The 17404-nt window shown below is 42.7% G+C and overlaps 1 protein-coding gene across 11 annotated transcripts in view; it reads left to right on the top strand.

The window, feature by feature from the left end:
* The window catches only part of CELF4 (CUGBP Elav-like family member 4), a 709115-nt gene that overhangs the window by 612507 nt on the left and 79204 nt on the right, over positions 1-17404 (top strand). For all 11 annotated transcript variants that reach the window (XR_008447745.1, XR_008447744.1, XM_054054196.1 and 8 more), the window contains exon 6: positions 12619-12762. Coding sequence is in view for 9 of the 11 variants with exons in the window: in XM_054054196.1 (XP_053910171.1) it covers positions 12619-12762 (144 nt within the window). In the remaining 2 variants the exon portion in view is untranslated. The remainder of the gene's footprint in view (positions 1-12618; positions 12763-17404) is intronic.

Below are 17404 nucleotides of genomic sequence, written 5' to 3'. Positions count from 1 at the left end.
AAGTCTTGTCCCTAGCATCTTCATCTACCAACACAAATTCAGCTACTATTTCTATAGTGACAGTTTGCAGATCTAACTTCTCTACCGCAGGACTGAGTCTTGTCCAAACTAAAATCTTGGCCTGTGTTTCCAGCATCTCCTAGTGGATATCTAGCTATCATACCAAGCTGAACATGTATGAAACATAGCTCTCGAACTTTTCTCCCAGACCCTGTCTCCTCTCTCCTCCACCTCCATTATCAGTTACCGAGGACAACATTGTCGTCCTACCTGTCAGCCGTGTTCCTACCTAGGCACCATTTTCAGCTTGGTTTTCTTGTCCTCTCCATGTCTTCATATCCGGGCAACAGCCAAATGTTGAAGAGTCATTCTGCTCAACACATCTAGAGCATCCAACACGTCTAAGATATGGCCTTGTCCATCCACCCACACAGAATAAACTCCACAGTTCATTACACATACCTAAATTGCAGCAGTTTTTATCCTACCCAAAAAGTACACACAGTTGAAAATGGTAGTACTGTTTCACCCTTTTCACTATTTTGCCCACTATGGCACCTCAGAATTTCTTCTGTTACAGATTGATTCCCGGAAGGCATAAACGAGTACTCTTATCTACATTGTCTGCATAGATGTGAGAAGAAGTAAAGACTGTGATTCATTTCATTTAGCTTTAACAGTCTAAAAGTTTATAATCTATTCTAAACATCTTCTAGGGTTCCTGCAGACAGAAGAGAGAAAGATATTTCTAGAGATTTGTGTGTTCTTCCCTTTATCTGTCTGTGCTAGGATGGGCTAAATCACCTTCTGGGCATGTCTGTCCCTTTCATTAATTATAATGGAAAACTTCATAACATCATTAGACTAAATACTTGACTTTGGATTCAACTAATTTGAGACATCCAGAAGCTAAGGAACTGTATCATCTAAGTGTTTGTCATCTAAGTTTCTATCATAATCAGCTGAGAGAAATAGATACCTCTGGCCGAATTTTATTTTACAGAAATAGATTTTGAAACCTGTCAAATCAAAACCCAGATAGAAGTGTGCTTTATAGATAATTTTGTATCAGATTCCTATGGTCTCCCAGTTCTAAAATATAGTGATTCTTCACCTGAAGTGGAACTTAGAATTACAAAGGACCCATACTGCTTAAAAACAAAAGCTAAACCCACTTGCTTCCTGAAGATGCCCCAGAACCTACATCTGCCTGTTCTCACCAGTGATATACCATTGCCACCATGAAGTCCTTCTGCTGTACTTATCACAGCCACAGTGATCTTACTGGAGCTTAAGATCTGAGGGGGCTCTATACCGGCTGACATTGGTCAACTACAAGTCAGATGTTAAGGATGTTCACTTAGTCTCTTTTCTGATGGTGATTCCTCCCATGTAGCTTAGACAAGCTTAAGATTGCTTGACTGAGCTGTGGGGTTATTTGCCTCCCTGCTTCCTGTCCAAGCAGTTGCAGTGAGTATGTGTCTTAAAGTGGACCCCTAACTTCCCGTCCAATGCAAGGGGAGCTGAAACCTGTTCTGAGTGTTTGCCCAATTAAACCATTTTGAGATTCAGAAATCAGTCATCCTGCATCTGAGTCCTCTGATTCTTGATACATTAGGTGTACTGTGAACTTGCCTAACACACTAATTGTCGGTGCTATATTCATTCTTCATTCTATATCTTACCTTTATTAACAAAGCTAACCTCTAAGGTGGCTTTGTCTGCCACAAAGGCCAAGTTCTCTTTTGTTTTTCTATGCAAGTTTGCATCGGCTTGGTCAAACCACAACATTTCTTCTGCCTCCAGGCAGTAGCATCCCAAGTCTATCTATGCCTGGCTGAATATCTTCCGTAAAAATTACTTTTGAGATGGAATCATTGATTTTGCGAAAAGAAAGGAAAATGTGAGACTTGGATACAAGCACTGAACAGATGTCTGCCTCCCAGAGAAAGATTCAACTTAATTAAACTTAAAAGCACTGCAACCAAAAACTTTGTTAACTTGGGGGCTTTCATTTCAACATTTTTCTGTGCTGCTCTTATCAACAGAAATGACAAAAATGACTTCAAATCTCTGCTCAGAAGCCACCCATATCAAATTATGCAATTATTGCTCAGTGTTATTAGGTGGCAGACTGTTTAGCTCTCTAATTGTTGTATTTGATTTTTTTTTAATTAATCAAGAAAATATCAATGACACAACACCTTGAACAAGGTTAATTTTCAGCCTCCACCCACCACGTTCTTTGGAAGTAAATGTATAGCATGCTAATTCCCAGCCAAATACTATTAATAGTCAGATGAAGGGATTTTCTTCTTATCTTATACATTGTACTATCCACTCTCTCATACTGTAAGAGATTTTTGACATTAATTAAGCTGGAATAATTTTTCAGCTGTTTAGTTTACCAAGTCCTCTTTCAAACTAATAGCAAATGGGGCACCGCTTTTCACCTTCCTGACTTCAGATGCTGTGGCACCCCATCAAAGAAACTAACCTCAACTCGCATTTATGACTGCTATTATTATTGCTGCGCATTCCTACAGTGCAGTTACGACTTTGCAAAGCACAGTGAAGTTGTCTTCAGACACAGTCCCATTACAGAAACCGGCCGAACAGCTGTTCTCACCCCCTGTCAACACAGCAGAGGAGTATTTATGTGAATTAGGGATGGAAGGGAAAGCAGCGAGAGTCGGCAGAAGGGGCTCCGAGCAGGTGGAGGAAAGAAGGAAAATAGGCCTTTGTGGGCATGATGAAGTTGTAGCCCGGGCTCTTCACTTGCAGAGCGGCGGGGAAGCGGCTCTTATTATGCGTGCACACTGGCACCAAAGCGCTGAGTCTGCAGAAACTCCCTGGGAGGAGCAGCGTGGCGGCTCCTGTGAGTGGGGGGCCACAATGCCGTAGATCAGCTGAGGTATTTTTAACAATTATTTTGATATAAACAGCTCTGAACTTGAGGAGCTCCATGTAAATGGGAAGCAGTGGGGCTTGTAATTAGATTTGTGTACACTTTCATAAATTGCTGGGAAACATCAAAGCCGTGATAGAAGGCTGTGGTGCACTTTATTTCCTTCTTCTGTTCTTCTGTTAATTGAATGGTTGATGTGTGGATAGGAAGTGTTGGCTTCGCAGAGTACTATTTACAGACCCGCTGACAGCTGCACTGTGAAAATTAACAGGAACAGAGCAGCCTCTGTCACAGCTCTTCCCATGAGGGACTTGCTTCAAATTGGATCATTTCTTTCATAAGAGAAACTTTCCTCATCTCTCCTCCCTTCTTCACAAATACGCACACACATCCAGCTGCACACTCTCTTTCCCCCTTCAGGCTCATGGCAGCCTTTAGTGCTCAGAAGGAGACTTTGTCATTTCCACAAAGTTGAGGGACTGCAGTTCAAAACTTCTAGCACATTTCACTTCCAGCAACGTGCATCCTCAGGAAACCAAACAAAACTGTGAGCTAGGCGTAAGGAGCTTCATGTTTGCAGGTGTGACCTGCAGATTTCCTCTCAGACTACTACCATTGGAAATGTGGTCATTGTTGTTCTTAGATGGAACTGCTGTATGCTAAGCACCATACAAACCTTGCACAGGAAAATTCCCACACTTTGCAGCTCGCCGACAAAAGGTTGACCCAGCTGAATTATATCAAAGTGTTAGTCAAAGTATAAAACTTTGGGGTAATTTTTAATCTTATCAACTACATTTCTATTATAGCTGACTAGGCCCACAGAGAGACATCTGTCCATCCTAAGTAATCAATGGTTTAAAATCATACCCAAAATTACTGCAATTAGGTCATCCGAAAGTCTTCCTAAGAGACAAGACACAAGACAGAAGGAAAAGAAGCACCAATACAGTGTTTGGAATGAACTTCTCTTATACACAAATAATCAGTGTATTTAGTCAGTTTGTGGCCAAATTCACAGTAAATCTTTTTCCTGGTCCCAGCAGGGAATAAATAACCAGTAGACACTTGAGCATCTAAATCTTAATATTTACCTACATCTGGAAAACATAGAATAAATAAGGTCAAACTTGAAGTCATCAGTCCACCACCTCACTTCCCAAGCGTGTCTTCAAAATATCCAGGTAACATAAACAGAACCTTAAACAAATCCATAGTACAAATAGATAACAATTAAAGACACCATGATTCAGAGCGTCAATTAACGAACAAAATTTACTCTCATTTAGATTCCAGCATTGGCTCAAGTCCTCAGTTAATAAAAGCCACTTTGTGACAATCAGTAGAGAGTCACTGACTCCCTCTGGCTGGCAGGGTAAATAGGAAATGGGAAGGTCATTAGAATTTAATTTCACATGAACAGAGAAGGATAAAGCAGGGATTTCTCCAATGTAATTTTAGGTGAAAGTTGATAAGATTCCAGCATCTATGTGCCCTTCATGCCTCACAGCTTAACTTACTTGCCTAAAGTTTGAGTGGAGTATCATCAACACAAGTTTATCTGCTGAAATTAATGTGGAAGGCTGAGGTTTTGTTTTTCACTGTTGGCATTACAGAAGCTGGTAGAACAGAATGGAGATGCCAGCTCAGACCTATTTTTCCTCTTTGCCGTTGATCTCCTGCTCTCTAAAGAACATACATGCCATGCAATGTTTTTGTGTAACACACAGACTGGCTTGTTTAACTCAGGGCAAGACACAGCACACCCATTCCTTCCATTAAAAAGAATAATACATTAAAAATCCATTCATAACTCACCAGCAACAGACCTGGCCCTCCTTCTAATAATGCCTGATTTTTCTGAATAGGCCACAACATATGTAAAGTCATGTGTTTTATTTCGGGATGGAAGAAACCATGGGTGTGTAATACCAAAATGTGAATTTGCCATCATTTCTTCTATCCAAAGTCAATGGCTCTTGGTAGCTCAGCTTCACTATCATTTGGGCAGGGTGTTCTAGCCATAGGGAAACTAAGGTCCAGAGACCCTCCACCCCACTGCTGCCACCGAGACTCTTGATTTTACAGTGTTTGGGCCAAAAGTTTCCCAGTGTTATCATGATTTCCCCTAATTCTTTTTATAAAAAACAGTATCACGGGACTGTGTTCTCTGCCTCCCCCTTATCCCATAAATGAACTAATACATTACACATTGCTGAGTTCCAGAGTAGAAATCCAGGCAGCCTGACTGCCTGCCAGGCTGTATGAATATACTGGCACCAAGGATGGCATTTACTTCTGCAGTCACACCTCCGTAGCTGCAAAGGCACCCAGCGAGACAATAAGGAGACCCATGGGTTGTGACAGGCTTCCTTGCTCCCTCCAAACCACAGTATTCCTTGCCTCCAAATAGCCTCAGACTAGGCAGAAGGATGTAATCGGCACCAGTCTCTTTACAAGTCCAAGGGCAGCTGGGAACTAAATCAACAGCCATGTGGGCAGCTAGGGGAAAGCAGGAGTGCGACTGAGACATTGCTGAGCGCTGCCCCGGTCCTGGTGCCATCAGCAGCCCCTGCAAGCCTCACAGCACTCAACTCTCATCTCATTCAGATGAGATCAGCACTTCCAGGGGCTGAAATGACTAGTAAACGCTAATTTTTCTGGGACACCAGAGACATTGACAAGATTCCAGCCCTGGGAAGCTTAAAATCCTCCCCACCAAGCAAGGTTGTTCCTAGCCTACTGGCGAACGTTCCACCAGTCATCAATACTTTCTTTTGTAAGGATGTGCTCTTCCCACCATGGAGAGGAATGAAGATGTGAGCATTAGGTCTTTACCTCTCTGCTTGCTTTTTAGGAGATTCTTTCGTCTTCCCTCTTCCCTTAAGTGGGCTCTAGATCAATACTAAAACACCAGATGCTTCTGCTTGTTTCCCTTCAATTCACTCTTTCCAAGCCCCGCTAAAATGTGTAGTCTACATTGATAACACACATTCTTGTGAGGAAAATAGAAAGACTTTTGTAAACATAGATTGCTGTCCCTATGCAAAACATAGCCAGCAATTGATTAAATATTATTAGGGGAAAGAAGTATTATCAAAGGAACAACTTTCAGATAAGATCGTCAACTGAAGCCCACACAAATTCACGAATGTGAAGTATCCTACCAGACACCAATGATTTTGCCTCAGACATCCTCTGGCAAGTAAAATCAGGTAGGGGTATGTTTTACTTCCAGTCCCAAAGGTCTGTGTTGTACTCACAGGAATAGTGGTTGTGAGGTCTCATGCAAGGAGACACCTTTCTGTCTTGGTGGAGTGGAATGCAATGAAGACAGATCCTTCAGCATAAGCCAGCTCCTTGTTCCACCAGATTTAGCAGAGCTTCTCTGAGTTACACCATCTCACAGCTTCGCTGACCACTTGTTTCACCATACTTATCATGTGTTATTCTTCCCTGCAAACAGTATTATTTATTAATTATTGACCCTGCAGTTGTACATTGCTTGGAAATGTTTAGTTTAAATATCCTGCAAAAATGCAAATGATTTTTACTAGCCCAGTCAAGCAAATTGCTTTACACCTTGGTAGCCTACAGTCATACAGCATGATAGCAATCTGGGAAGCCCAGTCATGTGCAGCATGTTTGCCACTCAGTGACTCTGAAATGTTCTTTTATGTCACACACACAGTTGAAATGTATCTGCCCAGCTTGCCAGCACTTCCTCAACATCTGTTTCTTTCCAAGTCATCTTAGGCTGTTCATGTCCTAATCCTGAATGGCCAAGGGAGAGTAGAGCGCATGCAAGTAGAGTCCCGAAGCATCAGGGGCCCCATGTCTGGTTGTGATGCTTCCTTGCTGTGACAACTCACATCATGGCTCTGGAATTATACAACTTGTTTTCACCCTTGCCTGTTTAGCTAGAAGGAGAGATTATTCACATAGTAGGTTTCACAGGGCTAGATGTTGCAGCTAACAAACATTTTCTTTACAGTAATAATAATTCATTAAAAATTACATCATCATTTGTTGATCTAAGAATATTTTTAAGGCAAAGTATATTTTTAGTAAATACAGAAATAGACATACCTTATCTTCCAAACCATATTACTCCTACTGGGAAAGTGAAACCTATAACATTTTCTTTTGAATTTTGGATTTTAAGTTTTTCTTGAAATAGACAAAAATTAATTACTTTTTGCTTTCACATTCCTAAATAGTGGTTAAGAATTTCCAGTCTACCAGGACAACAACAAGTTTCACTTCATAATGTATTAAGGAAGGCAAATGATTCTGTGAGGACTTTTATCATCTGTAGACTGAGCTGAAAAACTCAGAGCTGCTTGAAGAACTCCGCTTTGAAGTTTAGGTTGTTTGGATACCTGGCTTTGATTCGAGGGGCATACTAATACCTGGGTTATACATTGAGTTCTTTCTAATTAGAATTGGATACAGTGCCACCAGGAGTCAATGATTCTGTTCCCTGCGGAAAGCAATAACTTCAGGTCAGAGAGACACCTGCTAAGTAGTGTATGGGCAAGTAAAACCTAAATCAAGCTTCCACTCCAAATAAATTACATCTTCATAGACCTGTGAAGTACTACCTGCAGCAACTTTTTCTGCTTAGACATTGCATGAAGAATCCCCTCTACAGAGGGAGCAGAATTATCAAAATGTCTGTCACTCCAGCCCTGGATGAATGCCTCCTTTCCCCATTCCGACTCTGTCACTCTCGTCTCAAGTGTGTCTAAACCATCTCTCAGGATTGTGCAGTGGAAATCGCTCCTAGTGACTGCCATCCTACTCATCTTTCAGATGAAACATGAAATTGAAGTCCTGAGTACAGAAAAACATAGCATATTTCACAAGAGGAGGGGGAAGTTAGTCCTGGTGTCCTGGCTATCTTCCAGCATGGGTAATTACATTTCTACCTAGCTAAAATTCCCTCTGCTCTACAGTTTTAATTGGATAGTAGTTTCTTTCTTGCTTGTCTAAAATCCCAGGCTGGGGTCAAGCCCCTACTGTCTAATTCAGCAACCCTGTTTTGAGTAGAGCTACTCAGGGATTTAAAGGAAAAAAACAACTCATTTTATTTTCAAACTTAGGAGTCATCATAGCAAATGGCCTCATCTGGCAGAGCCCAAAGTACAGAAATCCTCTTTTGGCTTTCATACCCTAGCGTCAAGGATCTTTAGATCAGCACCTTCCCAGCTCTGCTTTGCAATTACAAAAGTTCCAACACAAGAAACCACAATCATATGGCAATACTTAAGAAGGTAGACTGATGGCCTCAATGAGAAGTATCCAGCAGCACCTCTTCATTTAAGAATCTTATGTGGTGTACACATCTGAGATTTTGGAAGTTCCTTAATACAATCTGGACATTCAGATCTCTCGTACTCAAGAACAATAGTCACTGGAACTTCAATGTAATAAAAGCTTTTTCTTATATATATATATATTTTTGGCCCAGAACTTCTAACTGGCTTTGTTTGAGCTAACCAAGATATAAAAGTCTATCTGTATGAGAGAGACAGCCTTCCACTAAAGTATTAACTGTATGCTTATATCCAATGAGACATTCTTAAAATAAAACATGATTGAATGGCTTTGGCAAATTAGGTCCAAATTCATCAGTTTTCCAAGAAGAAGCTTTCTAACCATCTGTAGAGATCAGTCACATACTGAGTCAGAGAAGACTTATAAGGTTGACAGGAAAAGAAAAGTCAGGCTTATATTCTGCAAGGACACTTCTTCACAAAAGTTTCCTGATTAACGTTGTTCTAGGCAGAAGCAGCTTTCCCTGATGCTTTGCAGTATTATTATTAAGCTTTTGCTTAATTTGTGTATGCACTCCATTTGGAAGGCCGTAACTAATAGGAAACGATCCCAGCAATCAGGCAAAAGATTTGTTTTCCTTTGCCTTTAAATGAAATATCAATGGATGGATATTTTATTTTTAGTTGAATATGAAATTTCACAAGTGACCTGTCAAGCTGCTGTTTTCAAGAATGACTTTATTTCACACGTCAAGACAGGCTGGGAAATTAGTTTTTCCCACAGAGGACTCTGATTAGGGATTACAAAGTGAGTGTGGCATAGGGTGATTTTTCCTCCATCTTTTCCCTCACCCTACCAACCTCAAGAGCATCTGACTCTGCTGACTAAGGGGAGCAATTAATTTCCGTGCATGGGAAGGGGGTGGGAAGCAAGGTAGTCATATTAAGCAGACTTGCTGGCCAAAAAGAAAATAGGGAAAGCATAATAATACTTAGCTTTTGTATTATTCTTTTCATCAGTAGATATCAAAGCACTTGAAAAAGGAGGTTGATGTGATAGGAAAAGAGATAAATGCCAATTCCAAGTACCCTACTGCAGAGGCACCAGCAGGAATGCTGACTTTTATAAGTCTCTTTCAACTGTGGATCTGCAGGGTAGAGAAAAAAACCAACAGGTCCACCTCTCGGTAAAATACAGAATTAACACACAGATCTCAAAGTACATTTCAAATATTATTGACTTACCCACTGTAACTCTCTTGTGAGCTGGGGAAATGTAAGGTGCAACTGGAGAAAGCAACAGGGATATTGTGTGTTACTAATAAATGAGCAGGCAGATAGGACCTATTGCCTTTGTCAGCAGTCAACGGCTGATTTACACCAGGGTTTATCTGCTTGCTGAAGCAATAAATAGTTCACTTGAAGGGCTCTGCTGTTTTTATCTCATGGAAAATCTAACCCATTCTGGGGCATTTCTAATGTTATCCATTGGATTAGTGGGTGTCACTGGAGAAGAAATCAGCCTTGTGTTGCTCTGGATGAACAGCACTGTTTGTTTGGCTCCTCTGCTAAGAGTCCTGCACCGGGTAATCTGGTAGAGTTTACTGCGTGATTTCCTTCAGGCCATGTGAAACAGCTGCATGTGAGGTACCACATACAGAAAACATCAGTTCCAAGGTCAGTCTTCATATTTAAGAGCAATGCAGCATCCCTACCAGCTACGTATCTTTAAGTGCTTACAAGAACATCTCATTGCAGAGCACTCTTGAAGAAACTCCTTTTTTTTCCTCTTTCTTTGTAGTGTGTGCTCTTATTTGCTTCTATTTGCCAATGCTTTTTTCTGCCTTGTATATAAGATAGTAATGTTCAAAGGGGCCCTAATTCCTGTTGTGACAGGCAACCCAGTAAAACATCTCACGAGAGGCAGTCTTAAACCCCACTGGGTCAAAAGTCTGCTGTGCAGTCACTACAACTCACATCAGGAGGGAAGAACACTCCAGGGGCAAGAACTTCATATGGAGGTTACCCATGTTTTCATGTTGCCATCAAATAACAATAATAGTTTGATTCTCGACAATGTGAGGCATTAGCAATTTCCTGAGGCAGTTCTCTGGACGTAAGAGTTCCAAGGCAAGAAAAGGGAAAGGAAGAAGACACAAACTTATTTACACTTCTCTGTCTTGCTAACTAGAGCAAGTCACATCTTTAAAAACCTTTACAGAGATGAATACTCATTCACCTTACTCAGTTTTGAATTCCTCTGTGTTGCATTGTGCCCACTATGCTGCTGCCTGTGCTCTGCAAATCATGACAACAGCTCCGAAGAGCCCAATCTGCTGTGGACCAGTGCCTCGCTCCAATACAGCTGCAAATAGGTTTAAATCATTAGATTCAGGTTACCAAACAGTCTCTTGGATCAGGGTTAATTAAATGAGTGTTGAAATCTAATTAAGGACTGGTCTAGGTGATAATTAGCAGGAAATGTATGCATTAAAATATTCATTTGTCGATGAGCTGCAATTAAGAGTGTGATTTGGGGAAGGATCAATAACTACATTGTGTGATTTAAAAAAATGAAAAGTCACTCAGCCTTCAGCAGAAATGCAGGGGAATTTTGGCTAGAATTTTTTTCTCCCCCCAGCTGCTTTCTGTTTTCCTCTCATGATAACTTCTGAATAATGCTCTCCACCCTCGACTAGAGCATTCATCTCTCCATCCCTTTGTTTTCCTGAAGCACTTCTTTCAACCCCTTGCTCTTCACCACATTGTTTGTGTGGGTTGTAGATTTATTAGAGAGAGACTAACAGGTCAAAAAGAAAGATTCTTTGCCAATGAAAATCACTTCCTCCCAGAACAGGCTGCTAATCCAGGGGAACATCGCTCATTGTGTAGCCTTAGATTGTTTGGGGTTTTTTTAGCAAGTTAATTCCTCAAGTCTTTATTCATAACTGAAGATCCAGAGAGGCTATTGAATATGCATAGCTGGGACTTATATACATGTACATCCATAGCTGTGCTTTACTATGCTGTTCCCAATTCGTAGCAGACTAATTCTGCTTTCACTGAGACTACATTTTTCTGGTTACAGGTACCTGGAAGGATAAGTAAACCTGCTAATTACACTCCACCCGTGCAACCTCATCTCCGCTAGAAAAATGAGGGGCCCATAACAGTCCAGTTTCTCTGACATGGACCTGGTCTTTCTCTGCTGCTGTGGCCAGAGGCTGAACTGGCAATTTCCCCACTGACTGTATTTCCATCAGAGAATATCAGTGTGTCAAAAGGGAAGCGTACCACAGGAGTGTGATGAATTGAGCTGCTCTTTGTCAGCCTCCTGACAGCTTACCTGCCCATCTCCCTGGACTTGGTGGCAGCCCAGCTCCCAAGGCAACTCTCTGCCTGCTGTCGGGGATGCTGCTGGATCGCCCCTCCCCTGCACCTTTCTTCCCCTGGGAAGATTGCGCTGTGGGGAACCAACCGGCCCATGAAGTTAGGATGTCCTTGGAGCCAACTAAAAAGATATCATTGTCTTCTTTCCTAAGCAGATCTATTTCTTCCTATCTCTGCCTCCTATCAGAAGTTTAAGAATTGCAGTTACTGACCTTTCTCATTTGGGGGAGGAAAGGGATTTCTTTCATTCCCCAAAGCTCTACATTTTTTACAGACTTCTGCAGCCAGCTCAGGTGATCAGCTGTAGTTCTGCACCAGTGTTGACTGCAGACAAAACCCAAACACTGTAAAACTTTCCCAGTAAAGTGTAATATTAAAGGTTCATGGAGAGGAAACTCAGGTCCATCAGGTGCTATTTTTGCTCCCTTAATTGAACAGTGCTGAAGAGATGCTGTCTGGTGGCGAGACATACACCCTGCCCAGCATATTGAATCTTTTCTCAAAGACTAGGCAGGAATTTCTCACTGGACAGGAGGCTACAAGATACGACAATGTGAAAGGGCAATCCAGCTCAGGGGGTCTGGCATGCACAAAGCTAATTCATTCCATCAAAACAAATTGGCTCACAAATCCCACCACATTCATCCAGAGCAGGCTTCTACATTTTGCTACACTGAGTCCAGATCTTTGTCCTCTGATGAGGGCATTCTACTGGGCCAGATGGTTTTCTATGTATTGAAAGAATAAGGCAACAGCTTCTGCAGAGAGAGCATGAATGACAGCCTCAAAGTTTGAATTATAGAGGAAACTAGAAGTTGTGCTTCTGTCCTCAGTTGCTCACCCTCCAGGGGCTATTCCTTCCTTTGTGATGATCTCAGCTTCTTGCAGCGGTCTAATTCAAAAGGCCTGAGAGATTGCACAGGAAAAACTGAGCAACAGCTAGATCCCACACTAACAATTCTATGGTAATTGTATGGATTACATGAGCCAGCGCATACCTGGCTAATTAACCTGTGTGTATCCTTTTCTTCTGTCCTGCAGGGAGCCTCTTCAAGCCTGGTGGTGAAGTTTGCAGATACTGACAAGGAGCGCACAATGAGGCGCATGCAGCAAATGGCAGGACAAATGGGCATGTTCAACCCCATGGCCATCCAGTTTGGAGCGTATGGCGCCTATGCACAGGCAGTAAGTATAGAGACTGGCTCTATGCATGTTCACAGGAGCAGACGTAGCACCTAGAATGGCACAAAACACACGTAAGCAGAAGAACAACTAAGCAGAGGAGGAACCAGGGATTTCTCCGTTAAACTGGTTAAAGAATGGGAGCAAACTGAGACATGCCATTTGGGATAGGAAAGGGCATCTCCCTTAGAGGTGCAAAACCTGATTCTAACGGTAACCAAGCTGTGGTCACCTTTGTACCTACACAAGACTCTTCCTTTGGGGTTAAGCAGCTGCTGTCAAATCCAAACTTAAACAGCATTTGAGTTTTGCATAAAATAGGCCCTGAATTTAGCTTATGCTAGTCCTCTGTCCCATGTGAGCACCTTCTGGTGCTAAAGAAGGTTTTAGGGCACAGATACCTTTCTGGCCGTCCTCTGCTAGAGGCCATGCAAACTGAGTTGAACAGGGGGAGATGGCTCTCCACTCCACCGGACCAGGCCCCTGCTACCCCATGCCTCATTATGGGTGTCCTTGAAATGGTCACTAGCTAAAATGGCAGTTGTTGGTAGAAAAGATTTTAGGTTCATGAAAGCATTCTAATTAATACTAAAAGGGACAAGCAGACATATGCAGACATACAACCACAAACCAGTATGATTTAAGCACAGTGGGAAAGCATAACAATTATTTAAAGCAGTGTGACACTGTATAACTTCAGGTATCCTACTTAGATATCTACCTTGGACCCTAGATCCTTGAGAAAATGTGACCGTACTGGAAGCTGGGTTCCTTATGAAGCCCTGAAATGAATGCCTTTAGGATAACTACCTTCCCTTAGGTTACAAGGACCTGCAAAACAAGACCAGATTCAGGTACCCTGGTCTCTGCAAGATATTTCCGAGGCAAGTAGAGGTGAGCCCTGCTGCAGGCAGACACAATACTGCTGGGAGACTTTGGCTGCCTTCTTGGGAGAAGATGAAACAGGAACATTTGCAGGCACTGACAGTGTTTCATCCATCTGGTGGTAAAAAGTGGACCGTCTTGTACTCTGTGCTGGTTTTGTGTGCAGGAAGGAAGTATTGTTAATCCCATTTTCCAGAACAGCATCTTCTGAATGAGAGAGACTGAATATTTTAGGTAGAGGGCCACCCCATGAATCACATTCCAGTATACCCATACTTTTCTTTTCCTGCCTATTTCCTTCTCATACATTGACACTGCGGACCCCAGTCACATCCCCATGATTTTTTTTATCTTGAGGGCCTAGAAATTTCTATCAATCAGTGAGTGCCTATGTGCCATACTGGGCACTTGGCACAAACCAACCTGCCCTTTACACCAGCCATGTACAGTCAAGATGTAACCCCTTTTCCTGTTCTGAACTAGGTTTAGGATTTTTTTCCTCCCTGCTATACAAATTCCATTTCCCCCTATTCATTGTTATTCTCAATCAAAGAGAATCTTTCTCTTTTCTTTCATTCTCTGCTCCCCTCTTCAAGCAAGAGAGGAGTTGTGCCCTCCCCACTCTGGTCATGTTTGATTGTCCTCTTGGCTGGGGAAGGCTGCAGAAAGGGGAAAAGAGACTGTAAATCACAGCTGAGCCCAGGCCAGTGGCCAGCATCCTGGCAAGGGGATGCAGCATCTGTGCCCCCATGTACTGGAGGAATAACAGGAGGCAGGCCATGGGCAGCTGGGGACAAACATCTGCAGAGGTTATCAGGCGGGAGGTGTGGTTCCAGAGTTATGCTGCAGGTATTGATCAGGCAGCTGGAGGGGCGGTGAAGACACCACCCTCCTGATGCTCTGGACCAAAAACTCTTCTTACATCTTTTTTAATCCAGAGTAATTCTTCTAAATGTCATGATATGAAATGTCAGTTGCCCCAGGTATATACTGATACAAAATAGGATGAGGTCTGCCCCTTTGCACTTACAAAAGTTCCCTCCATCTATTTCTGAGCAGATAATACAGGATATCAAGACAGTAGATGTCTGAGTGAGGATTTATCTCAGAAGAAAGAGTAAAAACAATTCCTGGGTCTGCTCCCACCCCACTTGAAATCAATGAATATTTTTCTTATTGATTTCTGTGAAAGCAGATTTGGACCCACCATCTTTCTTTTTTTCTGGTGAATATGCTAATAAGGGGAAAGAATAAGTTTTACATTTTGACCCATTGGATATGACAAGCTGGTGACACCAATTGCCCTGGAGGCTTCGGAGCTGTCTAAACAACGGGATCACATTTCCATGTGGCGCCTGTGCACTCAGAGCGTGCTCAGATGCTGTGTCTCAATCAGCCTCCCTATCTGTGTCTCTCCCTATCTGCTTCATCTCAGAGCTTCGCAGAAAAGGGAAGGAAGGGAGCACTGAGGCACTGTGATGTTCCCTTGGTCCGATTAATCCACCTTGGACTGCTGGCTCTTAGATATCAGGGTGATTGGCACCTTGCAAATGCCAGCAGGAGATGGAAGGATCAACAGGGGGAGAGGGAAAGGGGGGGTAGTTTTACTCAACCCAAACTGAAGCTGAAGAGCTAAGGCAAGTCAAGAGGAGGGAAGGTGAAACAGCAAAAACCACAAGAGCTGGACAGCAGTGACAGCTGATGCCACTGCCACCAGCAACTCATGTGACCTTGGGTAATGGTTTGACCCTCTGGTCTCGTTTTCGCATGTACAAATAAAGCTGATGATCAGACTTATTTATCTTCCTTTCTCCCTCAGGGACATGGCTCTCTCTTGTGCTGTCTATCCATGGGTTTTCACATAGCAATATGATGGGAACAGGTCTAAGGACCGCCTCAGTGCTTAGCAATAAAGCCCGGACTAACACGAGACCCTAGGCTCTTGAATCCTGTCCTGCCAGCTATATCGCAACAATTCATGCTTGATCGATGTCTTTGTATAAGAGTTCCCAAGCAATCCCACGAAAGCTGGTTGATCAGTAATTTCTAATGGTCCGTCGACAAGAACACGAAGGAGGCTGTTGAATCTGCCCTAGAGAGGCGTCACATCCCCTCAAAAGGTCTCCATGCATCAAGGTGGCCAATGCAGCAGAAACCCACATGGTGCTGCCGCCGATTGAGAGATTAATAGGTAGCCCTGGATTTGCAAACCGAGCAGCACTACTGAGTGGCAATGAGGGTGTCAGTCCGTCAGTATTTGACTGATAGAAATTAGTGTTGCCAGTAGGACTGCTTTGGGCCCTAGCTCCTCTTTCAGTTACCTCCTTTGCAGCTCAGCAAACAGCCATGTCACAGTTCACTCTCTGCTGCTGCTCACTGCCAAGCCACTTGAACTCACTTTAAGCAACTTTAACCCTGATAGCAACAACAGCCTTATATTGGCTAAGTAACTAGTCCTTCAGTTCAGAAGCCATATGACCTCAGATCCAGAGTTAGAAAAATCAGGAAGCAAAGGGTGTTCACCTCTGTGTGTGGTTTTTGTCTCTCCTCCTCATGTGTCACCTGCAAGCAGACCAGACAAAGCTTGGCACTAATTCTGTGTGCTGTTTCAGTGACAGAGAAAGTCACATCAGACCCACTTCACCTCTTTTGTATGCAGCTCAAGGCAAGTCATATCTCCCTAAAGCTCCCAGAGCCCCTATACTAATTTGTTTCAGGGTTTTTTGTTTTGATTATTTTTTTTTTCTTTTCAGCAACATCTTCTCGTACTCATTTAACTTCACGTTTTATGGAGCAATTATTTATTTTAGTTCACACATGTATAGACACTAGCCCTTTTTGTTGTCAGGTTACTGCGGATCTACACTGGTTGGGTGTCGATAGCTGTTTCTGTAGTCTCAGTCAAGGACAGCTTCAGGTATAGATCTGAACTGAGCCTGGAGAGAAAGAGACTGATGCTTCATGGCACTACTTTTGATTTGGTGCCAGTCAAGAACAAACCTGCAGGCACACACTCGGGCTCAGAGCAGCGCAGCACACCTTCGTAGTCCCTGGTCAGTGGTGGAGTGGCCAAGTCCAAAATCATAAGCAGTAAAAATCAAACCAGACTATGAACAGTGATAGTATAGTCCTGATAGTACAGTCTAATTATGCAACAGTGGCAAAAGTTCCTGCAGATCTTCTTTCTACGAAGGAAGGAGCAAGTAGTTAGTGGCTGTCTTATGTCTCTGCTGTCCTACCATGCAGAAAAGGAAATGCGTACAGAAATGAAACAGTTGGGAAGATGGTAAAATACAGAAAATGAAAGAAAGAACAAAGGGAGGAGACTCGGAAAGTGACAGATACGGTTCAAATTATTTAGTTTTTAAATTATTTAAAATGAGATCAAAGTCATAAATCAAGTTTGCATAAAAAATGAGGTGGGAATGTTAGCCACAGTCTCTTGGCCAAATTTCAGCCATGGGACTGACTTCATCCTGCAGCAGGGGGCATGCATACAGTTATTGAGTCAAAACAGACAGATGGGGACTGGGCCAACATGGGCAATGGTAACATTTGCTCTCTGGCCTGGAGCAAGTCTTTTCCCATCAGTAAATCCAGCTCCCTTCATTCTGAAAAAGTATAAATGGCTGCAGCTCCTGTACTGAGACAAAAACCTCAACAAATACGGGAACATCCAGCACAGCACAGTGCTCAGTCCTTGTCATAAGTGGTCACCTTGGAAAGTCAGAGCAGAAGTGACTACTGTGTTGGCCACAAA

The sequence above is a fragment of the Cuculus canorus genome, chromosome Z, assembly GCF_017976375.1.
Source record: "Cuculus canorus isolate bCucCan1 chromosome Z, bCucCan1.pri, whole genome shotgun sequence".
NCBI classification, from domain to species: domain Eukaryota; kingdom Metazoa; phylum Chordata; class Aves; order Cuculiformes; family Cuculidae; genus Cuculus; species Cuculus canorus.
Note: the sequence above shows the minus strand (reverse complement) of the source record. Positions and strands in the feature narration are given on the sequence as shown.